The 25,832-nt window shown below is 39.9% G+C and overlaps 1 protein-coding gene across 3 annotated transcripts in view; it reads left to right on the top strand.

Annotated features, from left to right (window-relative positions):
* Positions 1-25,832, top strand: part of TDRD3 (tudor domain containing 3) — a 119,230-nt gene that overhangs the window by 34,232 nt on the left and 59,166 nt on the right. The window contains exons 2-3 of one of the 3 annotated variants that reach the window (XM_054163051.1): positions 20,036-20,120; positions 23,667-23,732. In XM_054163051.1, the coding sequence (XP_054019026.1) occupies positions 20,036-20,120; positions 23,667-23,732 (151 nt within the window). The remainder of the gene's footprint in view (positions 1-20,035; positions 20,121-23,666; positions 23,733-25,832) is intronic. The other 2 variants (XM_054163053.1, XM_054163052.1) reach the window with 2 other exon arrangements.

The following is a 25,832-nucleotide window of genomic DNA, read 5'->3' as shown; positions in this document are numbered from 1 at the left end:
CTTGACAAATGTACTTTAAGAGGTTTATGAAGCCTCTCTACTTCAGTAGAGCACAGTCACTGCTTAGGAGTTTGTAAGGACTGGGGTTGGAGAAATGTGCTGAATTGCCTAACAAGCTTGTGAGAGGGTTTTTACAACTTAAGATACTTTATAGCACAAATACACTGTTTTGTAAAGTTAAGGAAGGGAATGGATTTGCGTTTTGTAGCTAAAGGTGATTGTGTAGCTGGTTCAACTGCCTGCAAGCTGGTCTTTTGATGCTGAAACATACCGTGTCTCTGTAGGAAGGATTGAGACAGCTACTGAGAATTTACAGATAACCTTTGCCTTGAAATTCAGTACTAAAGATAGGCATAAGTTTGGGTTTGTGATTTTTTTTTTCTGTTTTCTTTTCTTTTTTCTCCTCTTTCCCTTTTATTGTCCCCCTCTCTTCCCTCCCCCCCCCCCTCCCCCCCCTTTTCTTTTACCCTCTGGGAAAGATATAGTAATGCTTCTCTATTGTACTGGTGCAGCCACCTGAATTTGTCATAGCAAAAATTTTACTGTAAGATGCTGCCAGCAACTACTTGGCTGCCATCCCACAACAAGAATAGCCCCCATCCAAGTTCTGATGCCAAATCATGTGTAGGTTAACCTTTGTAACCCATCTCAAATCAGTGTGTGCCATCTCTAGGGAACAAATCTGGCCTATTTATAGGAATACTCTGCCTGTAGTAGATAGTTTGCATGCAAACTATGCAATTAATGCCTCTAGCAGTTGTTGCTGAGAAGCTTCCCCACCATGAGGCAATGTCTCTGGGAAACTACCCTTCTAGAAAGTAAATAGTTTTTTCACCTTAACATTCTGCATGACTGAGTCATTGAATATGTAAGTATCAGTGAGATGGCTATTGCTGAAACAGTGTCATGTGCAGGAACAAGTTACAGCTCATGTCTGTTCATTTTCATCTGACATGAGTGTTAACTAGCAACATTTCAGTGGAAAATGTGAGCTGTGATCTGGTGTGGCACGTAAGGCCTGTGAACACTGCAAGGAATATTGTAAGGTCACATCAGTTAAGTTTAGGATGCCATACTTGAGTGCTAGTGCTTAACATAGTGTCATGGACCCCCCAGTAGCAATTAGCACAGAAGCAATGTTTAAATGACGAGGTGCTCTTCAAAATCTAATCAGTTGGACAAAGTCTTTTGAGGGAGAAGTTGGTAAATGTTTTGTGGGTTTGGTAGGTTTTTATTGTTGCTTGTTTTGGTTTTTCTTTCTCTAAGGTTTCTTTAGTTAAGAGCATGAAATAGGCTTTTCTTTCCATAAACTACTTCTCTGTTTTCCCCTATAACTGGTTAAAGTAGGATTTGTATTATGTGAAGTACTCCTCCGTTTCGTATTTGATGTCTTTGACCATATGGATTATCTCCATCCAGGATTAGGTTAAAATATGGGTACAAAATTGCTTCCAAAACACTTGACTTTTGCTGTATGTAAAAATTGAATGATTCACTCTTCACACTTCTACTGTGGCAGCAGAAAAATCACTGGTAGAAAATATATAGGCTTTATTAATTATTAATGTTCTTTTAGATTGTTTTTTCCCCTGTAATAATAAGCATCCTAAAATACTTAGGGTAACACTGTGTTCTGTAAACAGTTCAATAAGTTTTCAGTGTTTTATAAACAAACATCATAGAGTGATAAACAACCACGAACAGAAATCTAAGCAAAAAGGCATGACAAGTTTCAACAAGATAAAAGCAGTACTGTTTTGTATCTTCAATGAAGCTTTTGGATATGTGGTGGGGTTTTTTGTTTGTTTGGGGGTGGTGGTTTTTTTTTTTTAAGAGGGGGTATGTTAGATACTTTAAGAGAAAAGTAGTTTATATTCGGCAGACAGTTACTCATAAGATGGGGCATTGCTTGCACAATGACACACTGTCTAGCCTGAAGGGTTGTGAAAACTTAAGCAGGTTTTCAGAGTTTAAAATGGACTTTGGGTAGTGTGGGGAATGGAAGGGAACCAATCTCAGTAGGTTTGAAACAGATTTTGTGAATGTAGGTAGGGTTAGTCAGCTGCATGTCATAAAGTTAAGAAGCACAGCTGCAGAAGAGTGTTTTGAACTATTTCCCCCCAATTTTTTTGTGTGCCATACAGAGTACACTGCAATATTGTTTTGTTGAGTGAGGCATAGAAAACAGCTATTCTAGTTGTTAAGTAACTGTAGTATTTTTAAGATAATCAAAATGATTTTTACTTCAGTCAGTGCTATAAGGCATTATATGGAGTTGGTGTCCAGTTTGTGTATAGCACTGTATGGAAGGTGTGTGGGTGGGGAGAATGGAAATGATAAAAAGAACGTCCAAGTAGAGAACTAGAAAACAACATGACCTTTTAGAGAAAGGCTAAAAGAGTTGGTGTAGTTTAGTTTAAAAAGAGAAGCCTAGGAAATAGAAGTTTTCAGGTATTAAGAAACTATGCTCAGCTCTCATAGCTGTCTATAATACTTGAGAGGCAGTACTGATCAAGGTGTGGTCAGGGAACATACCCCTGACTACACCTACTTCTACACCTACAAAGTACATTTGAGTTAATTTGTTTCACTTGTAGAATTAGTGTGTGACCAATACTGCAAATAAAAACAGTGAATGTTGAGTAGATAAATTACAATATGATTTATAGGCTACCACATAAATCCAGTGTATGCAAGTGTAATAACAATGCAATAACATGGACAACAGTCTTAAGTTCATGAAAATGTATTTATATCATGGTTCTTATGTCTTCTCTGCCAATGTTGTGAGCTGTCTTGGCTGTAAAAGCCCAGTATCTTACATTCATTCTTGCATGTTATTACATGAGATTAGTTTTGTTTTGTTTTTTTTCAGTAGTCCTCAAATTTGAGAGTAAGAACTGTTTAGATCCATGTGGAGGAGGAAGATAGGGAAGGGAAAACAACAGAAATGAACCCTTCTTCCATTAAAAGCTCTGTGTATGCTTATCTTACAGCTTCAATTATGTCAGATAATTGAGGAAATGCATCATCATGATATAATGAAAAACGTTGACAAATGGCTATACTTATAATGTCACTATTTGACAATAAAATGAACAAAACAGAGGCGAGCTAGAAAGGAGAGCATTTACAGAGATCCTTGCCTTTGTAGCTGTCATTAGTAAGGTGAAATCTCAAAACATATAATAAGGTTTTGCAGGAGTTTTTGTCTGCTACTTAAGTAGGTTTTTATTTCAGTCTTCTCAATCTCAGAGTTAATACTGGGAAAGCAACTGAGTCAGTGTTGATGTCAGTATTAACTTTGAGATTCAGAAGACTAAAATAAAAACTACTTAAGTAGTACCACATACTTTAATGATTATGAGGGGGAAAAAAACCCTTGCTTTTTAACTGTTTTACTTTTGAAGTTTTTAAATATTTCCTGGATTTGTGTGTGTTGTGTTGTGTTGTTTTGTTTTTAGAGAGCTTAGTATCTGGTGGTGGACTTGGCTTTTCTATGCAGTAGCATGCCAGAAGCATCCACAGCCTCACTTTGTACCTTGCAATAATAATTTAACATAAACAGTGTAATTACTGTTTACCTTCATTTTATAAGGTGCAAAAGCATGGTTATAAATTACATGAATTTAGAAGGCAGTAACATCAGAGTGCAGAAGGGAGACAGTACTAAAGTGCTTTAAAAAAACCAAAGTAGTTCTGAAACTAGATATTCACAAATAGATGCTTTCAAAGGTGCAACCCAGAGTTTGATAGCAAGATAATGACTTTAAACCCATGCTATTTCATGCCCAGTCAAGGCTTTTTTTCACATCATTTTTATGTCATCATGTTACTGCTGTTAATGTTTAATTACTTGGTAGCCTTACTGTCGTAGAATTGTCTGGTTGGAAAAGTCCCTAATGTCATTGAGTCCAGCCATAACTTAACATCTCCCTGTACAAAACTTGTCATTTTTCTCTGTGTCCTGGTTCTAATCCTGCTTTTCTTTTGTGCCTTTCTTGAATAAGCGAATAATTTCTATAGATGAAGGTCTTGTGCCTGGTCAAGTTTTTCAGTGCTGATGTCTAGTGAGTGCCATCAAAGATGGTGATTTCAGAGGTCTCTGTCATCAAACTGCAGACTTGTATCATTTAGTCGGGTGGTGAGATCTGAACTTTGAATGACTGTTGGTGCTGGTAGACTGCAATGAATTTCTGCATTTCTGCCAAGTATTGAGCAAAGCAGTCTTAAAATATCCAGCCAAATAAAGTCTCTAAATACCAATTACAAAATTGCATTTAGATTCTTAAATGTGGTTGTATAATACTTAGAACTTGTAGTTCTGACTGATTTGTGAGGGGAAAAAACAAATCAATATCAGTAACACAAAGACTCAATTGCCTACATCTATCTTTGTGATAGTTTCTTACAGATCTGTTTCAGTATTGGAAGCATTATTGATTCCCAACTTCTTCCTAAGTCATTAGTTGATGAAAATATGTACTAAGTCCCTGTACAGTTAATTACCACTTCATTAGTTATGTTGTATATGCTCGTGTCCTGTCTTGGTTAATTCTTGTCTGGCTTTTTATAGAAAGCTGAGCTCTGTAATCTGTCATGTAATCAGCTTGGTTACACTGAGGTCACATACATATCAATTGTTGCTGTATGTCTTATAAATGTTAGTAGATTAGGACATAGTTATGAAAATGTTATGTCTTGAAGATAGATGCCTTGAACCTGTGCTGTGGCAGCAATGTAAACTACAATATTTCTTGCTCTCAAACACAGAAAACCAACCACATACAGTATTAGATGTATTCTGAACCGGGATTTGTGTCTTTATCTCTCTTTACCAGTATTGGCAACTGACTTTGAATTTCTCTTGTACTTAACTTAATTAACATATTTATTTTACATGTAGTTGCTAAAGGCTGACCAAATCCCTTTATAGAAGCTAAATAGCTTTTTCTCCAAGGTATGAAATAAAACAAGCAAAACGCTGACCCAGGGGGTCAATGGCATCTGTTAAATTGTACCATAATTCTAGTTTAATTTAAAACCATGGAAATAAAAGCAAATGCATCTATTATTTGTATATAAACCCAATGTGAAAATTTTAGTAAAATGCATTAACTGAGGGCAGCATAATATAAAATTATGCCTGCATCTTAAAACATAATGTTCAGTTACAGTTGCAAATTGGGTTGAGTTCTTGAAATAACAGAAAGGTTGATTGGAAGACATCCCTGAAGTCCTCTTAATTAGAGGTTTGTTCCAAGAAGGAGTCTAGATCAGGTCAGCTGTAGCTTTACTTGGCTGTGTTTTGAAGCTCAGGGACAGAGGTTCTACAACCACTCTAGGGAAGGAGAATAGAGTTCTCAGTCTTAGTTATATACACGGTGGTGAAATAAGTGATATTTGTGTCTGCATTTTAGTGTGATCGATGATTACCTCTGGGTTATGGGACTTGGTTAGTTACTTCCAGTAGAGAAAACTATGCTTTGTGTCTCCACTGAAGAGGTGGAAATAGAGTCACGAGTGAACTGTGCAAAAGTTCCTTCTAGGCTGGTGCTCAGCAGCTGGTGATTGCAGTCTTTTATTTGGGGAAAAGTCTCTTCTCCTTCATCCTTTCAATACGCCTAATTCCCCGCTTCCTAACAAGTGCTTCAGATTTTGACGTCTTTAATATGAAAAATTTATACTTTGTTAGATAATCTTTGAATGTAAACCACCTGTTGAAGCTTTTATCAGTAGATTTTGCAGTATGGAAGTTGAAAATAAAATGGCTGTTTACTTATGTAAGCCTTGAGGGTAGTCACCTTTGCATGTACTCATAGTGCTGCTAATGCAATTTAAAAGTGTACCACAAATAATACCCTAAAAATGCAGCTGTACAATTTATTAAAACCTGCCACATGCCGATCTGACAACTTAATCTATAGCTTTTATCTTGTCCTTCAGTGATTTCTTACCCTGTTTACAGATGCCAATGAAAAGAGATGAGCATTGCAGCATTCAGTGAAGGCCATCTAATTTGAGCTTTTTGAAAGCATAAGGAAGTAAATTCACCAGCTGCACAGCCCTTTCAGACAGTACCCTGCTTAGTAGTTTCTTGTCTATTCAAGTGAGGCTTCTCCACATGCATTTCTCTTTCCCAGTCACTTGTTTGGGGATGAACAGTGGGTGTCCTGAAACCAGCTTCTTGTAGAATTGTGTAATGAAACATTCTCTAATTTCTAGGATTTCTGACTGTCTTTCAGGGCTTTACAAGTGGTTGTGTTATGTTCTTCAGTTAGGAACTAAGATTATAAAGAATGTTGATTCTAGTTTGTAGTTTTGCTTACATAGTTTAGGTAAAGCACTTGGTGAGTGAAATATATTTGGAAAAGACTGAACAGAGAGTCTGAGATTTTTGATGGTTGCAGTATTGAAGGTGTCACACTACGTATCACAGACTATGGGAGGTACTACTCTAAACGCCTCACTAATGCAAGTGTTAAAGTTCTTTGTGTAAGAATTTGATGTAGAATATGCTGAAAACATGCTTTTGATCCTTAAGTTTCGGGGCAGAGTAATTTCAGGGCGGCTGGAGGGAGGGGAGCCAAAGAAAACCACAACCCAGTGCCAGTAATTGGAGAAGAGTGGTGTGTGGGTCTAGGGAGGTGTGAGAGGGAATGATGGATTGTCAGACTAATCTAATAATAGACTTACACTTCTCTTTGTGTGTCAAATGTATAAAAGATTAATTCTAGAGCTATCACTGGTTATTCATGCTTTTGTATGAAAATAGTCCTTGTCTTTTACTTATCCAGCTTCTCATCCATTTCTAAAAGTGACTGCAAAGATCATGATACAAACACAGACTCTGAAACACTTGAAGTGTTGCAAGGAGTGTCTTTGTGCCCTCTGCCTTTGGTGACACCCTAGCATAAACTTTATTATTACCTAATTCAGACTCAATACCTATTGACCCAGGTATAGGGAAGCCTTTCCTCTCCTGTATTGTAGTAGGATAGTAGTTTCATTCAGACCCTTTGCCTCTCTGATGTTGGTAAGATGGTAAAAAACTGTCTCTGCAGCAAGGTTGGATGGACTGAGTGGGGAGAGGAGATTCTTGAAGGAACATCACAGTGAGTGCTGATGTTTGGCCTTGCTGTCAGAAGCCCGACTAGTATTGCCTGTGCAATGAAGTAATTACTGTAGTATTAAGTATTGTACATGTTTTAGGATTGTAATGCTCCTGAATTACTGGTCTTTATTCCTACTGAAAGTTTTGGATAGAAGTAATCTACGAAGAAGTTAATGCATTAGTTCTCCTTAAAACACAGCACTTTGTTCGCTTTACTTTTCCTTGTCTCTGAGCATTTGCTGTGCTTTCCTTCGGTCTTGATTTCACGACTAAAATAGATTTTATTGCTAGATAATTAACTTGTGTTTGCTTCTCCATTTTAAACATTTAGAAAAGGGGAGAGGGGGCAGGCAGTAATGACAAACATTCTGCTTTTACTATGTAAAGTGACTTAAAACAAACCACCAACACCTGTTTTTTGTTGATTTCATTCCAAAAATATGCTGACTTTCCTAGCTGGTATTTTTATCAAGAGTCAGGTGTCACAGACATCTAAGAGAGGTTTTGGTTTTAAATTTTGTTAGCTGATCATGTGAGAAGTAAAACTTTGGAATGCGTTTTTTATTACTTCCCTTCTGGTAAACCAACCTGGGTTGAAGACTGCCCTTAAAGTGGTAGCTGGGATGCAAGTTCAGTGCATTGGTTTCAGGAATGTCAGTGAGAGGCCTCGAGCACAAGCCCTATGAGGAGAGGCTGAGGGATCTGGGATTGTTTAGCCTGGAGAAGAGAAGGCTCAGGGGGGACCTTATTGCTGTCTACAACTACCTGAAAGGAGGTTGTAGCCAGGAGGGGGTTGGTCTCTTCTCCCAGGCAACCAGCACCAGAACAAGAGGATACAGTCTCAAGATGCAGCAGGGGAAGTTTAGGCTCAAGGTGAAGAGAAAGTTCTCCTCGGAGACAGTCGTTCGCCATTGGAATGTGCTGCCCAGATAGGTGGTGGAGTCACTATCCCTGGAGGTGCTCAAGAGGGGATGGGACGTGGCACTTGGTGCCATGGTTTAGTCATGAGGTGTTGGGTGACAGGTTGGACATGATGATCTTGAAGGTCTCTTCCAACCTTGGTGATTCTGTGATATTTTAAAATAGAATAGAATAGAATAAACCAGGTTGGACGAGACCTTCAAGATCATCACGTCCAACCTATCATCCAACACCACCTAATCAACTAAACCATGCAACCAAGCACCCTATCACGTCTCCTCCTGAACACCTCCAGTGATGGTGTTTAAAGACAGACTTTAAGTAGTTTTGGTGTTTGTTCTCCTGCTTACCTAGTTGCAAGGAAAATTTTACAATTCACAGCTTTCTGGATGGTGCAAATAGGCTTTTGCTAGTGTAACACTTCCTGAGTTTTGAATAGCTATATAGTACAGTATATTCTGGTTTTGTAACGCTAAAATTTTGCATCTTTAAGGAGTGAAATAGGAATGGAGTTTTCTTTAAGTTCCCCCCTGAGGTAATTATAAAACTGGCTTGAGCATACTAGAAAGAATGGCTACAGATGATTTGCTGTCAAAATCTGAGGCTTCGTGAAGGCATGTTCTAGGTCAAGTTTTATTTGATACTGTCATTAAACATCTGGATGATGGAGCATGAAGTAATAAGCTTAAATACAAGATAAAGCTCCTTGGGAATGTGAATTTGTGCTTGGGGTCAGAGTTCAAAGTGATGTTAACAAATTGGAAAAATGTTAGGAGAACAGCAATACAGTTGGATAGCAATGGTCACTGATACATGTACAGGGTATAGAGGAAGATACACCAGATGTACAAGATACAGAAAGTAAGTCTTTAAATGTGATTGCAGAAAGGAAAAAAAACAGTTTCTTCTCCGTTAGGTGTGCAGAAAAGAGGCAACAGAAGGTTAGATATCCCTGATGAGAGGCATCCAAGAGTGTTGAGAGAGATCACTGATGATGTTGCTCTACCACTCTCCATTGTTTTTGCAAAATCCTGGTAGATAGGAGAGGTGCCTGAGGACTGGAGGAAAGCCAGTGTCACTCCAGTCTTCAAAAAGGGCAAGAAAGAGGTTCCAGGAAACTACAGATGAGTAAGCCTCACCTCCATCCCTGGAAAAATAATGGCTCATTCTGAGGGTCATCTCTAGGCGCTTGGAAGAGAGATGATCATTAGAAGTAGCCAGCATGGATTTACCAAGGGGAGATCATGCTTGACTAATCTGATAGCCTTCTATGATGTTGTAACTGAATGGGTATGTGACCGTTTTAGGCAGGGAGACCAGTGGATGTAGTCTACCTTGACGCTGTCACCCGTAACATCCTCGTGAGCAAGCTCAGGAAGTGTGGGATAGAAGAACAGTGAGGTGGATTAGGAACTGATTACAAAATAGAGTCCAAAGAGTGGTGGTCAATGGTGCCAAGTCCAGATGGAGAGCTGCAACTAGTGGAGTCCCCCAGGGATTGGTGCTGGGTCCAGTCCTGTTCAACGTCTTTATCAATGACATTGATGAGCGGACAGACAAGAGTGTCTGCTCAGCAAGTTTGCTGATGATACCAAGCTGGGAGGCTTGGCTGATATGCCTGAAGGCTGAGGAGGTATTCAGCGAGACCTGGACAGACTGCAGAGCTGGGCAGAGAGTTTCAACAAGGGCGAGTGCAGAGTCCTGCATCTGAGAAGGAATAATAAACTGCACCAGTACAGGTTAGGAGGCTATCTCCTAGAGAGCAGCCCTGTGGAGAAGGACCTGGGAGCCCTGGTGGGTAACAAGTTATGCATGGGTCAGCAGTGTGCCCTCATGGCCAAGAAGGGCCAGTGGTATCCTGGAGTGCATTAAGAGGAGTGTGTCCAACAGATCGAGGGAGTTTCTCTTCCCCCTCTACTCTGGTGAGATCTCACCTGGACTATCATGTTCAGTTTTTGGCTCCCCAGTTCAAGAGGGACAGAGATCTACTTGAGAGAGTCCAACAGAGGAGTGCAAAGGTAATTAGGGGACTGGAGCATGTGCCCTATGAGGAAAGGCTGAGAGACCTGGGGCTGTTTAGTCTAGAGAAGAGTGAGAGGGGATTTAATAAATGCTTATAAATATCTGAGGGCTGGGTGTCAACAGGGAGGGGACAGGCTCTTCTCACTTGCACTCTGTGCTAGGATAAGGGGCAATGAATATAAACTATTGCACAGGAGGGTCCACCTCAACATAAGGAGGAACTTCTTCACTGTGAGGGTCACAGAGCCCTGCAATGGACTCTCCAGAGAGGTAGTGGAGTCTCCTTCTCTGGAGACTTTAAGACCCATCTGGATGCATTCCTGTGCTACCTGTTCTAGATTCTATGGCCCTGCTCTGCCAGTGGAGGGTCCTTTCCAGCCCCTAACATCCTGTCATCCTGTGTGAATTTTCTGGTTGTGGGAAAAATAGTAAAATTGTTAAGTGTGCCACTGAATGTACATTTGCCATTCCTTACTGACGTTTACCTTGTGGATAAAGCAACAGTTGGCCCAAATTTTGGCAGGGCTATTGAATCTCTCTAAAGGCTTCCCTAACATTTTTTGCCCTTAAGCCCTGTTTTTATTTTGTCTGTTTGTATAATACTGTATTATCCTTTAAATAAGCTCAGAAGTTGAAGAGAAGAATGGTGTCAGTTGCCTTCCTAGTATTGTTATGCAGGTTATAGGGTATGAAGAAACCTCCTTTAAAATCCAGTTTTCATATTTAGCATAAAAATGTTTTAAAATGTTTGTTGTGGGTTTTCTAGCATCTCTAATGATAGCCCCTCAATAAAATTTGTGACATTGCAGTGCAACTGAAATTCAGCAGAACAATTTGAGACCCTATTAAGACAACTCCGAGTTTTTAAAATAGCTGGTATAGGAGATACATTTCTTCTGTAACAGAACAATACTGGCACCCAGTGGTGGTGTGGTAGTGGTGCATTCTTTGAAGTTGTACTTTGCTTTGTTGTTAAATATATTCTCTTTTCTTTTGTGGTGTTACCAAGCATGAGAAATTTGAAAGCTCTCCAATTTTGTTTTGTTTTCTTTTCCTTTTAAACTTTATCCTTTTTTAAGGGCATGGTTGTATAAGTCTGCTTAAGGAACATCCTGATTTCTTTATGCACACATTGAAAATAGCTGTATAAAAAATACTATAAAATTCAACATTGTTTCATGTGGCTCACACTCAATCACAAGGAGTACCATTAGTGCAGTTTGTGGTTTTGGCTGCAGGATCACAGTGATTCTGCAAAGATTTCTGAAGCTGAATTATGTAAATTTTATTGAGTGTGTTTATTAATTTCCCTTATTTACTTCCCTTAAAGAAAGCTTCTTATTAAAATATTAATGGTAGAGATGGTAGGAAACAGAGAGGATTTCTAGAAAAATGTAAAAAAAGGATAGGAGAAGGATGAAAGATTGAAGATTTGTACTCACAGATGAACTGTTAATTACAGAGAAAAGGAAAATCCAAGAAGGCTGTGAAAAACACATATTACTAGGGAAATTGATTACCTGTAGGATTGAATTTTAGAATAAAGCTGTAATTTTAAACATCCTAAAATGTGTGTGGATGCACATGAATGTTTGCTTGCAGATGAAGTATCTCTTCACCGAGTCAGTCAGTCATCATTGAAATGAGCTGCCCAGGGAGGTGGTGGAGTCACCGTCCCTGGAGGTGTTCAAGAGGGGATTGGACGTGCACTTGGTGCCATGGTCTGGTCATGAGGTCTGTGGTGACAGGTTGGACTTGATGATCTTGGAGGTCTCTTCCAACCTTAGTGATACTGTGAAGCAGTGGTGTAGAGCAGACCAGCAAAAATGCATCTTCTTTGATACCACCAATTTCTTCAGTGTGTCAGCCATAGGGTGGTAATAGTGTAGCAGCACAGAAATATTTCTGTTTAGGACATGTCAAGTGTAATCTGTTCTTGATGAAGTAAAGCAGAAGATAAAAGGAGATAGAGGTGCAGATGAGATTGGTACTACAGAGTTAGAGCCCTCAGCAATGGGAAGTACTGAAAAGAAGAATGTGAACACCTGTAATGTGCACAAGTGTGTTATTAAATTGATATCATATGTGATATGAAGCAGTGGGAAAACGGCTCTGCTTGTCACTGATGTAATGTGTTTTTCTGTGTATTACAAAGGAAGAATTACTGAAATCTGTATTTCAAAGAAGTATATCAAGAACATTTTGACAGAAAAATTGCAGATTTGGGTTTATATGTGAATGGTTCACTCAGAAAATTCTGATTCATTACTAATGGCTTGTTTTAATGTTCCTTTGAAGGTAGGATAAGAATCTAGATACTTTATAGGAGGTGCTCTTCTGACAACAGCTGTTGCTAAGAGGATTGTGCGTGTCTCAGATGAGCAGAACTGGGAGGTAAGGGGAGGAATAGGTGAGGCATTCCTAGGGCTTCAACAAGCATTATATGGCAGAATTGAAGTAAAAAAATTATTTTCCTCTTTTTTTCTGGTGTGCTTTCTCAAGAGAATGCTGCACAAATGACAGTCTCAAGCATTTGCAGCAGCTTTATACTCATTTGGTTGTGAACTGATTTTCTTTTTTTTCTTTTTTAAAATTTGTATTAATGTTCCAAGGCCACAAAATCCCAGCGTGACTCATGCAGCATTACTTGCTATAATTCCTTTGAAATCAATTGAAGTGTCTGTGTTACTGTAATTTATGACCTTTGAGATTGTTTGAAAACATGTACTAGAAAGAAGTCTGGTGGATACTTCTTTTCTTTCTTTCTTCTTTTCTCTCTTTCTTCTTTTCTTTCTTTCTTCTTTTCTCTCTTTCTTCTTTTCTTTCTTCTTTTCTTTCTTCTTTTCTTTCTTCTTTTCTTTCTTCTTTTCTTTTCTTTCTTCTTTTCTTTCTTTCTTCTTTTCTTTCTTTCTTCTTTTCTTTCTTTCGTCCTTTCTTTCGTCCTTTCTTTCGTCCTTTCTTTCTTTCGTCCTTTCTTTCTTTCGTCCTTTCTTTCTTTCGTCCTTTCTTTCTTTCGTCCTTTCTTTCTTTCGTCCTTTCTTTCTTTCGTCCTTTCTTTCTTTCTTTCGTCCTTTCGTCCTTTCTTTCGTCCTTTCGTCCTTTCTTTCGTCCTTTCGTCCTTTCTTTCGTCCTTTCGTCCTTTCTTTCGTCCTTTCGTCCTTTCTTTCGTCCTTTCGTCCTTTCTTTCGTCCTTTCGTCCTTTCTTTCGTCCTTTCGTCCTTTCTTTCGTCCTTTCGTCCTTTCTTTCGTCCTTTCGTCCTTTCTTTCGTCCTTTCGTCCTTTCTTTCGTCCTTTCGTCCTTTCTTTCGTCCTTTCGTCCTTTCTTTCGTTCTTTCGTCCTTTCTTTCGTTCTTTCGTCCTTTCTTTCTTTCTTTCGTCCTTTCTTTCTTTCTTTCGTCCTTTCTTTCTTTCTTTCGTCCTTTCTTTCTTTCTTTCGTCCTTTCTTTCTTTCTTTCGTCCTTTCTTTCTTTCTTTCGTCCTTTCTTTCTTTCTTTCGTCCTTTCTTTCTTTCTTTCGTCCTTTCTTTCTTTCTTTCGTCCTTTCTTTCTTTCTTTCGTCCTTTCGTCTTTTCTTTCGTCCTTTCGTCTTTTCTTTCGTCCTTTCGTCTTTTCTTTCGTCCTTTCGTCTTTTCTTTCGTCCTTTCGTCTTTTCTTTCGTCCTTTCGTCTTTTTTTCCCCCCCTTCCCTTGGAAATCAAAAGTTCTTGCACTGAGTATTATTCCAGTTAACAGTCCTCATAGAGGAAAGTTCAGTATGATTTTGTGTTGTGGGTTTTTTTTCTGTGTGGGCTGGTTTTAAACTTTTTTATTTAAAATTTTCTTGAAAATACAAGTAGTGTTGATTGTGGCAGCAACATTTCTGTGCCATTTTATTCCTTGTGCCCCCCTTGTAGTAATATGGTTTTGGTGTTCGATCACCCCAGAGTCACTGCAAGCACAGCTTCCAGGCCAAGATGTTACCTGGCAAAGACATTTATTACATTACACAGCAAGGTTATATACTCTTTTAGAAAGCATGTGTGTCACATTGTAATTGGTTATTTTCTACTGGCATGTGTGTAATTAAGGCATACAATAGGTTAAAATAACAAAACAATATTTCAACACAACCAACCAAATTCTTCCAAGTCTTGCTCTTCAGTTACAAGATGCTTGTATCTACGTCAAAGATTAAAGGGCCTTCTCTAACTCAAGCAAGGGCAAATCTTCCCCTACATTTCTCTCTTTCTCTCAATTACTGATAAGGTGTGCATTCCTAACTCAAGGGCAAAACACAAAACATAGCTGTTCCAAAGCTATCCAAAACCAGCCCTTCTCCTACATCTCCCCCTTTTTGTAATAAACCACACCTTTGATCGACCTTTCTAACGTTCTTTGCGTACATAAAAGCAAGCAAGGTAATATTAACAATATAGCAAAGGCAATAAAATCAACAATCCAGTTTTGATAAGAGATTGTATCCACCCTGGTAACAACACATCCTGTCAAAGTCTTCCAGCTAGTCTACAATAACAAGCATACATTCCTTTTCCACTTATCTTACGAGGTCAAGACACAAACAGGACAGTTGCTTCTTCTAAACAGAAAAGTTTCTCTTAAAGGAGAACTTAGATCTTGCTGGATCTAAGGCATTATATTACCATGCCCCACAACCCCCCAAGATGGTTTGGGTCTGAGGAAGGGTGCTGCCGCTTTGTCTTGGAGGAGATGTCATCCTTGTTGGCTTGTGCTGCCCTCCCTGGAGGCGGGGAGAGAGAGATCCCTAAGTCCAAGTCCTTCTCTGAGCAGCCTCCAAAATGTGGTGTCTTCAGTAAAGATGTCCTTTCTCTGAGTTACAGCAGGCAGAACTTAGGTGTACAGCTTTGCTGGTGGTGGTGAAGAGAGGTTTCCTGGACTGCTTCCAGGCTGCATAGTGTCTTCTGTGTCTTTTTCTCTCTTTGTTTTTCTTCTTCTGAGCAGGCATCGCTGAGGTCTTTTATACCGTTCTTTTAGTCACAGTTTTTTTACGTATGTGTCCAGGTTTTGTCCCCAAGGACTCTTCCTGTGTATTCCTTGTGTGCTTACAGGGGTCCTGCGGAGATGGCGTCCTCCACCTCCTCCTTCTCCTTTTATCTGCCTGCACACACAATACACATCAGGGATTTATCATGCCGGGTGGTGAATCCATTGCATTTTCACCGTCCTCCCTTTCTGGGGTAGAGATGATCCTGTCTGTGCACATTCCAGAGAGTTGTTACCCTGTGGCTTCTGCCCATTACACATTTCTGTTGTCTGGGAGCAAAGGTGATTTTTATCTTGGTTGATTCGCATCAAGAGAGACAAGATTTGGTATCTACAATCGCCAAAGTAATGAGACAAACTGAAAAATCATGTAGAAATTGATACAAAAAGTTTCAAATGGACATTCTTGACTACAGCAGTGAGGGATTATGACAGGTGTGGTTTAGTCTTCACTTGAGGAAGTAAAACATGACTCAACAAGGAATTTTGAGGTAGCAGAATTAATCTTGTCCTATACAGGGAGAATTTTAATTCTAGGTGAGATTATGGTTTCTCCTTTTTGGAAAATGGTGGTGCTTACATCTAAATACAAGGCTAGGTAACTATGTGGGAGAATTGGAGACCTCCTAGCTTCAGTACAATTGAGGAATGGCTTTGTTTGTGTTAGGAGCACAATGAGGAATCATTCCACTGCATGCCTGATGGCCTAAAACTCAGCTTATGGACTTTGTACTCCCCCTAACCCCTGCTGTTGAACTTGCATGCAATTTTATGCTGGATATGGCAGAAGGTAAACTTGCAGAGTTTATGATACTGCTTTTTCTAGGAAGTCTGTTGGTGTAATTCATTCACAGTTGAAGCCTCAAGAGTAGTATAATGCCTGTAGGATGAATGTGTTCTAGTTCCCTCTGGCACAGAGTGGGAGTCCTCTTCTACTTTTACAGCTAATGAGATCAACTAATGCACAGTAGTTACCTGAATTTGCACAGGCATAGTACTTGAGCTCAGAGTCACTCAAATGGGACATCTGGTGTTTCCATTCAGGCCACCAAGTCTTGCCCCTTGTTCTGCCTTTGTTATAGAAAAGAGAGTCTTAAGGTGTGTGTAGTTTCTGTTGGATTTTTTGTTTGGGTTTTGTTGTTTGTTTTTTTTTAATATATGCATTTCCCCACTCCCCCATTCAGTGCATCTGGGTTTTGGGATGGTGGGTTTTTGTTTGTTTGTATGTTGAGGGGATTTTTTGTTGGGTAATTTTTTTTGGGGGGAAGGGTGGATGAGTTTGTGTGTGGTGCTGTGTTTTCTCTCATTTTTTTTTTTTATTTTAATGGTGCTCTGGTCCCTTAGACTTTGCTTCACTTGGACAGTTAGATCCCGTCAAGTGTCTGGGTTAGAGCACAACTGGGAATATTGACAGGGCTAGAATCAAAAAAGTGTGTTTTCCTTCAAATGATTTGTCTTGTTTATATGTTGATGATGTGGGTGTTATGTTGTATTTCTGAATTGTTTGACCAATAATACAAATAAACTAAACTAGAATAGAATAGAATTAACCAGGTTGGAAAAGACCTTTGAGATCATTGAGTCCAGCCTATCATCCAACACTATCTAATCAACTAAACCATGGCACCAAGCACCCCATCCAGTCTCTTCCTAAACACCTCCAGTGATGGCGACTCCACCACCTCCCTGGGCAGCCCATTCCAATGGCCAATCACTCCTTCTATAAAGAACGTCTTCCTAACATCCAGCCTAAACCTCCCCTGGCACAGCTTGAGACTGTGTCCTCTTGTTCTGGTGCTGGTTGCCTGGGAGAAAAGACCAAGACCTCACCTGGCTACAAACACCCTTCAGGTATCTGTACACAGCAAGATCATCTCCCTTGAGCCTCCTTGTCTCCAGGCTAAGCAACCCCAGCTCCCTCAGCCTCTCCTCATAGGGCTGTGCTCCAAACCCCTCCCCAGCTTTGTTGCCCTTCTCTGGACATGTTCCAGCAAGTCAACATCTTTCCTAAACTGAGGGGCCCAGAACTGGAGACAGGACTCAAGATGTGGCCTAACCAGTGCAGTGTACAGGGGCAGAATGACCTCCCTGCTCGTGCTGGTGACATTGTTCCTGATACAGGCCAGGATACCATTGGTCTTCTTGGCCGCCTGGACACACTGCTGGCTCTTGTTCAGCCTACTATCGACCAGTACCCCCAGGTCCCTTTCCACTTGGCCACTCTCCAGCCACTCTGACCCCAGCTTATAGCACTGCATGGGGTTGTAGTTCTTGAAGCACTCAGGAATATTTATTTTTAATACTACTGCATGTATACTAGGCTTGTTTTCTTAAATCATGCTGTTATCCTTTGGGGAATGGTGATTTCTTGGTAGTTATTTAAAAGTTACTTAGGTGAGTGCCATATTTCAGACTGGATATCCAACAACTATGAATTATTTAATGATTACTGTGATGTATTTAAATAAAATGAAGAGCTGTGAGGAGAGGGCAGATTGCCAGCTACATAAAAATTGGGGCCTCAAATAGGAAAAATTAGACAGAATGAATAACAAATGCCACAATTTATGACCACTCCAGTTAAAATTACCTTTTTTTTTTATCCCAAGTGTTTTTGGAGGCTAGAATAGGTCAGCCCTTTTGAATGGATTAGCTGAGTGCATTTAAAACGTAGTTTTAAAGTGAACACATTTATTATATGCTCATAGAATTTTGCAGAAATATTCTGATCCTGGACTTGCCACAGTGAAAGTCACAAATGCTGTTTCCAGATGTCATTGTGAAGGAGTTTATCTTATTTAAACTTTTTCACCAAATTTGGCTATCGATATACGGTAGTGCACTTCCATCTTTATCAGCCTCTTGGTAGCCCAGGCAAGCAAAAATACCTTTTTACAGGATGACAGCATAGAATAGACTAGAATAATCCAGGTTGGAAGAGACCTTCAAGATCATTGCGTCTAACCCATCATCCAAGCCACCTAATCAACTAAACCATGGCACCAAGCACCCCATCAAGTCTCCTGCTGAACACCTCCAGTGATGGTTACTCCACCACCTCCCCGGGCAGCACATTCCAATGGGCAATCACTCTCTCTGTGTAGAACTTTTTCCTAACCTCCAGCCTAAACCTCCCTTGTTGCAGCTTGAGACTGTGTCCTCTTGTTCTGGTGCTGGGTGCCTGGGAGAAGAGACAAACCTCCACCTGTCTACAGCCTCCCTTCAGGTAGTTGTAGAGAGCAATAAGGTCTCCCCTGAGCCTCCTCTTCTCCAGGCTAAGCAGCCCCAGCTCCCTCAGCCTCTCCTCAAAGGGCTTGTGCTCCAAACCCCTTACCAATTTCGTTGCCCTTCTCTGGACATGTTCCAGCAAGTCAACATCCTTCCTAAACTGAGGGGCCCAGAACTGGACACAGTACTCGAGGTGCAGCCTAACCAGTGCAGTGTACAGGGGCAGAATGACCTCCCTGCTCCTGCTGGCCACACTGTTCCTGATGCAGGCCAGGATGCCATTGGCCCTCTTGGCCACCTGGGCACACTGCAGGCTCATGGTCAGCCTACCCTTGACCAGTACCCCCAGGTCCCTCTCTGCCTGGCCATTATATGCTCCAAGCCTTGGGCCTCAACCATACAGTCTTGCCTTTTAGAAACAAATGCATTTGTGTTGTGTGTGGGATTCTGCTTTTGTTTAATTTTGTGTTGTTTTGCCTTTTCAAGTGCATGATTGAAAGTTTGCCACTTGTATCAAGTAAAGCCTGCCTAGCTGATTTGTTGTTTTTGAAACCAGCCTCTTGTAAGTCGAGGGGATGGGCATGAGGACTGTGTAGTGTTTAGTGTTACCCTATTCAACTTAATTGGGATGAAGGCTGTTGTTAGTGTCATAGCGTGCATGTGGTGGTGTGTTGTTTGGGTGTGGTTGTTTTTTTCTTCCTCTCCTTTTATTTTAAGAAATAATTGAAGAAATAGTATCATAGAATCAGTCAGGGTTGGAAGGGACCACAAGGATCATCCAGCTCCAATCCCCGTGTCATGGGCAGGGACACCCCACACTACATCAGGCTGGCCAGAGCCTCATCCAGCCTGGTCTTAAACACTGCCAGGGATGGGGCCTCAACCACCTCCCTGGACAACCCATTCCAGGGCTTCACCACTCTCATAGTGAAGAACTTCTTCCTCACGTCCAGCCTGAATCTCCCCACCTCCAGCTTCATTCCATTCCCCCTAGTCCTCTCACTGCCTGATATCCTGAGAAGTCCCTTCCCAGCCTTCTTGTAGGCCCCCTTCAGATACTGGAAGGCCACAATAAGGTCACCTCGGAGCCTTCTCTCCTCCAGACTGAACAGCCTCAACTCTTTCAGTCTGTCCTCATAGGAGAGGTGCTCCAGCCCTCTGATCATCCTCGTGGCCCTTCTCTGGACACCTTCCATCACGTCCATATCCCTCTTGTAATAGGGGCTCCAGAACTGGACGCAGTACTCCAGGTGGGGTCTCCCCAGAGCTGAGTAGAGGGGGAGAATCACCTCCCTTGACCTGCTAGCCACACTTCTCTTGATGCAGCCCAGGATCTGATTGGCTTTCTGGGCTGCAAGTGCACATTGAGAGCTCATGTTGAGCTTCTCATCCACCAGCACCCCCCAAGTCTCTCTCCTCTGGGCTGCTTTCCAGCCAGTCACTGCCCAGCCTGTATTTGTGCCTGGGATTGCCTTGACCCAGATGCAGGACCCTGCACTTGGTCTTGTTGAACCTCCTGAGGTTGGCTTGTGCCCACCTCTCCAGCCTGTCCCTTCTTTAACCTGATGTCAGTGTAAATAAACTAATTACATAAAGCAGTGTGCCAAGTGCTTTCAAATCTATTTTTCACTAGCACAAAAATTACAAACTTGAGACAATAATCGTATTATATACAGAAAAAAAATGTTTGCCAAATAGGTACATTATGTGCTATTCTAATGCCCATTTGTTTTGTGTTTTTTTCTTAACAGGTATCTTTCAGATGAAGGAATTGAGGCTTGCATAAGTTCTTCAGAAAAAGTTAATACAAATGACATTATCCTAGTTGCCCTTAATGTAAGTTGTGACTGTGAAAACTTGTCTAAACAAATCATGTTAAAAACTATCTGTCTAATGACTCAAGTGTAAGCTTGTATGGCTAACAGTTTACTGTTGTTTTTGTGATTTGCATAGAGGACAGACTACTTTTTTCCTTGTATGTCTGTTTAGAGTTTTATTTGGAAATAACACCTCTTCCAGGCTGAAACACGGAGTAGAGAAATGAACTTAATTTGCAGCAGAAGTTTTTTTTGATGTTTATGCAATGTCAGTGTACAACCAGTAATAAAACCAGAAGTTCTGTGTGCTGATATAAGTATGAAATTGAAGCACAAAATTATACAGCTTACATAGTTTGACTTCTGGACATGATATTCCTTAAAGCATGTTCAAACTAATGGTGAATGTTTCTCTGAAGTGCACATATTGATAATTGCAAACAGTTGTGGTTTATTTATTTCTTTACTGTAGAAATCTGTGTTAGTAGTCATTATTCCTGACAGCAGGTGGATGCAGAAGTATATAGGATATATAAACAGCTTGGAAATAATAAACTTCAGCACTTTTAGGAACTCCAGGGAAGTGTTTATGTGAATTCCTGCTTTTCAGAATTCTAGTATATACATTGTTGGGAAGCATTAGTAAGTCTGCTTCCTTTAAATAACAATGGACAAGAAGGCAGCTACTTAATCTGTGTATTTATTACTTTCAATTGATCAAAATCACAAGGGGGAGTTTTGAGAATTTTACACTTTCTTTGTTTAAAACTTCTCAGTCATCCATAATCAGAATTTTTGAAAGCTTATGTATGCTGTTTGTAGAACTGTGTAAACTTTGTAATATCTACCTGTAGTTCCTAGGGGAAAAACCTATCTAGCAGAGTTGTTAAGAGAAAAATGTGAGGTTTTCTTTAGTGTGTTTGTTTTCTTTTTTTTGTGTGTGTTTGGTTTGTTTTTTTGTTTTCCTTAATGAAATGGTGACCAAGAATGATTAGGGATTATTTTGTCCATCATTTGAGATTCAGCCACTGTTGGTTTAAGATAACACTCTGCAAAGAATATCTGCTCTGCTCCTTTCATCTGTTCTTTCAAGCGTGTGTTTGATCACACATAAGGATGCATGCACAAGTTCCCAGAATTAATTTGAAAAGTAAAGCAAACTCATAATGAAAAATTCCAGAAAATGTAATACAAAGCATGCAGAGGGCAAGTATTTTGTTTCTGGACTGTAGCAGCATACTAGTATGCATTACTACTGCTTTATAAAATATAAACCAAAACCAAGCCCCAAAACCAAATAAAGTACCTCCAAGTGATTATATGTTGGCACAAGTACTAATATGTTCATTTGTGCATGTATGTGTTGTATTTCTGATTTGTTTGACCAATAATGCAAATAAACTAAACTAGAATAGAATAGAATTAACCAAGTTGGAAAAGACCTCTGAGATCATAGAGTCCAACCTATCATCCAACACTAATAAACTAAACCGTGGCACCAAGTGCCCCATCCAGTCTCTTCTTAAACACCTCTAATGATGGTGACTCGACCACCTCCCTGATCAGCCCATTCCAATGGGCAATCACTCTTTCTGTGAAGAATTTATTCCTGAACCTCCCCTGATGCAGCTTGAGACTGTGTCCTCTTGTTCTGGTGCAGGTTGCCTGGGAGAAGAGACCAACCCCCACCTGGCCAGAACATCCCTTCAGGTAGTTGTAGAGAGCAATATGGTCTCCCCTGAGCCTCCTCTTCTCCAGGCTAAGCAACCCCAGCTCCTTCAGCTTCTCCTCACGGGGCTTGTGCTCGAGGCCTCTCACCAGCTTTGTTGTCCTTCTCTGGACACATTCCAGCAGGTCAACATCTTTCCTAAACTGAGGGGCCCAGAACTGGACACAGTACTCAAGGTGTGGCCTAACCAGTGCTGAGTACAGGGGTAGATGCTATACAAGTACTCCAAAGCAAGTTTTGGTTGCTTATCAATATTTTTGGTACTAAGTCAATTGTTTAATGCCCAGAAGACAAGTTGCCTGTTGGGTAAGTAGGCAGTAGCAGTGTCTCTTGAATGACAGGATAACAGTGACTTTGAATTCCCCTTCTTACAGATTCATAAATTCATTCCTTGGCTGCTAGAGACATGTTTCAGACAGAATAAACCAAGAAGTCAACTGACTCTAGTGTGTGGGTTTTTTTGGTGTGAATTGCTGCTTAAATAAGTATGGAATAGACTTAAATGTACCTTCAGTCCTTGAAATACTTTCATTTTACCGAAGATCTTGCAAAGAGTTTGTAGAAGTTATATCTCCTTTCTGCTGCTGTGGTTGCAGAGCACCATGCTGTTACGTGGATGTGGAACACGTAGGAATGGTTGATAGGAGCCTATGTGCAATTTAGAGATAAATGACTGACAGATGACAGATGAGTTCCATCAGGTGGGCTCAGAATGAAAATCAAATGTGCTTTCTTATCACTATCTATGGCTATCTTGTGCAACAGAAAGTGAGTTGAGCATTTTTGCACTCTGTAGATATTCAGAGTAAATACATTAAAAGGAGCATTCCTACAATTAATTTTCTATTGGTAGAGTACTAATGTTCCTCACTGAAAAGCTGGGTAAACTACTTGTTCACAGTGTTTTAGATACTAAAATACAGTTCTGCTCAGCTCTAGATTACGATGCCACAGCGGTTGGCAGTCACAGTTAATGGTGCAATAGTGTACAAGTTCCAGTAGTAATTACACTTGGTCCTTCTTTTGGAAGCATTTGTCATCATAAGAAATAAGGAGGGGTTTCAGATTTAGTACAGTAATCTGCTTCAGCATGTTCTCTTTAAAACAACAAGCTTCCTTCAAGCAATGGAGTTCAGAAAACATAGGTATTTTAGGCTGCACTGCTGTGCTTTATTGTTTCTCGTAACACACATAAGCCCACTAAAACCTAATGTGTGAAGTTTAATTAGTTTTTATTCCATTTCCTATTTTCACACACTGGTTTAGCCATCCAGTGCATCCTTCTGTCATGCGTCACCCTAATTGTTATGCTTGTCCAAACAGTGTTAGATGAGGAAGGTGCTTTTGTGGGGATTTGTTCCTCTGATCATATGAATTCTTTTAATGTCATTGGTCATTTTGAACTGTTGCTGACTAATGTCATGCAGCTGTCTTTCTCATTTCCAAGTTGGAAAGCAGTTAATGGAATGATGATGTATACTTTTACTCCAGGAGTGATTGCAAAAATCATTCCAACCTTTCTGAAGGATTTGTGCATGTGAAAACTCACACAGTAAAAATGTTGTTGTCTAAGTGCCTGATGAAGAGCAAAGACAGACCTTTATTGCTATTAAACTTCGGTGTTGTGTCTAATAATTAAACATAGTCGTTTTGTGTCATTTATTTAAAAGCATTTCAATGATTTTTGAAAATGTGCTTAAGAATACAGTTTAAAAAGGAAAATAATTTCTTTTATCATCCATAAATAGTTGGCACTATGGAATAAATACTCTTTCCTCTTTTATGGTAACAGGGTAGTTTAGGTTAATGTTCTCTTGTCTTCTGTATTAATTTCAGACAGATTTAAGAACGATTGGCAAGAAATTCCTCCCCAGTGACATCAATGGTGGAAAGGTGGAAAAGGTAGATATATTTTTACTGAAATTTTTCGGTGTTCTGTGATATCTGTATGATGACAGCCTTGTTAGATGCTTTAATCTGATTTTTGTCATTATTTCACCCACCAAAGATCACAAAGTTTGAATACATTACAGGATAAATAGATAACTGGTTAGTTTGCCCACTAGGCTTTATAAAGAGAGGACTTGTTCTTTTTGTATCACAACTTTCAAATACTTAAATATAATTCCTAGTAGCTTACTTCTATCACTTAAGAGTAATTAACCTGTTTGATCTTGACATCATATCCAAATTAATTTTCTCCTCACCTTTATTCTTGTGCAAATAACAAAACAGGTTAGAATAGAATAAACCAGGTTGGAAGAGACCTTTGAGATCATCGTGTCCAACCTATCATCCAACACTATCTAATCAACTAAACCATGGCACCAAGCACCCCATCCAGTCTCCTTCTTAACACCTCCAGTGATGGCGACTCCATCACCTCCCTGGGCAGCCCATTCCAGTATATTTAGATGAAAATTAAATGTAGCCCCTTCAGTACACCTTTCCTGTTTTCTTTCTTACACACAGGTAAGAGAGTCGATAAATGAAGGAATTGTTTTAAACCCAGTAGAAGGTCGAAATTCAAATTATTTCTTTCAAATACTGACAGTCTGTATCACTGTTATGGAAGTTCTGGGGAAGCACATATCATCACTGTTGAAACTCAAATAGTGATAAATCAAGGAGGGTTTGTTTTAAGGGAACAAGACAGATTAGAAAGGCTGCTAAGAGGTGTTCAGATTAGGGTTTTGTGCTGATGATACTGTCTAATTGGAATGGTGACTGCTGTAAACACTGGCTTCTGCAACAACCACTGCAGGAGCATATAACATCTGAACTATAAGTTCAGATATGAAGGGTACACTTGAGCTAGTGTATTACAGGATCATAATTTTTGGACGTGCAGCAGTCTGTATATGCAACTTACTAAACAAACTTTCTGGTAAAAGTTCTTTCAAACTTTATTTCTTATTGTGTAGAGCTATGATTTTGTTTGGAGGTATTTATGTTTCCCTGATTATAAGATAGTTTAGAGAGATCAGGCTTCTTCCATTTTAATAATTAGAAAATGCAGAGAGAAGAAAGGTTATTTTTCTTTTTTTCCTGACAACAGCAGCAGGAGTTTTGAAAAGCTGGAGGAACCAGAAGATGACTGTGGTCCCTAATGATCTTTAAGACTGCTCTTTAACAAATGGTATTTGTTAAATGTTAAGGACCTACTTACTTCAGTCAGTTATTGATAAGGAGTCAAGATATCTTGCATGTCAAATTCTAGTAATATTTACTTGGTCCTACTGTAATTAACTCTCTTTACTTGGTCATAGATCTTAGAAAATTATTCTTAAACCAAAGAGCAAAGGTGTTCCCCCAGGCCAAAGGAAACACCTACAAACCAGCTGCTGGAGGGTGATAATTTTCCAGGTTTTGAAAGGAAGTAATGATTGCACAGAGAGAGTCTCTTTGAAAATTATTTCTATTTGTAATTTTAAGCTCAGACTCTTAGTGTACTGTAACTTTCTTTAGTGTAGTCTAGTTTCTTGGTTTTGAGTCCCTTAAAACAAATCTGACTGTAAGTGCTACTGAATAGAATAGAATAGACCAGGTTGGAAGAGACCTTCAAGATCATCGTGTCCAACCTATCATCCAACACCACCTAATCAACTAAACCATGGCACCAAGCACCCTATCAAGTCTCCTTCTGCACACCTCCAGTGGTGGTGACTCTACCACCTCCTTGAGCAGCCCATTCCAATGGGCAATCCCTCTCTCTGTATAGAACTTCTAACCACCAGCCTAGACCTCCCCTGGCACAGCCTTAGACTGTGTCCTTTAGCTTGCAATGTGCACAAATACCTGATGTTACAGAAATGTGTGTTTATAAAGGAGAGTATTTACTTTATGCAAGTAAAGAATATGATTGGGACAGGAGTGATTTGTTAATATAGTCTTTCAGTAGAAAGTAGTAATTTGTTGTTCATAAATGCTTGAGGAAAAAGTAGAAATTATATGGTACTATTGCTCCTCTAATTCAAGACTAAGTTCAGTATTGTTTAATTG

The sequence above is a fragment of the Dryobates pubescens genome, chromosome 7 (genome assembly GCF_014839835.1).
Source record: "Dryobates pubescens isolate bDryPub1 chromosome 7, bDryPub1.pri, whole genome shotgun sequence".
Taxonomy (NCBI): Eukaryota; Metazoa; Chordata; class Aves; order Piciformes; family Picidae; genus Dryobates; species Dryobates pubescens.
The sequence above is the reverse complement of the archived record's forward strand: the minus strand, read 5'-3'. Positions and strand labels throughout refer to the sequence as shown.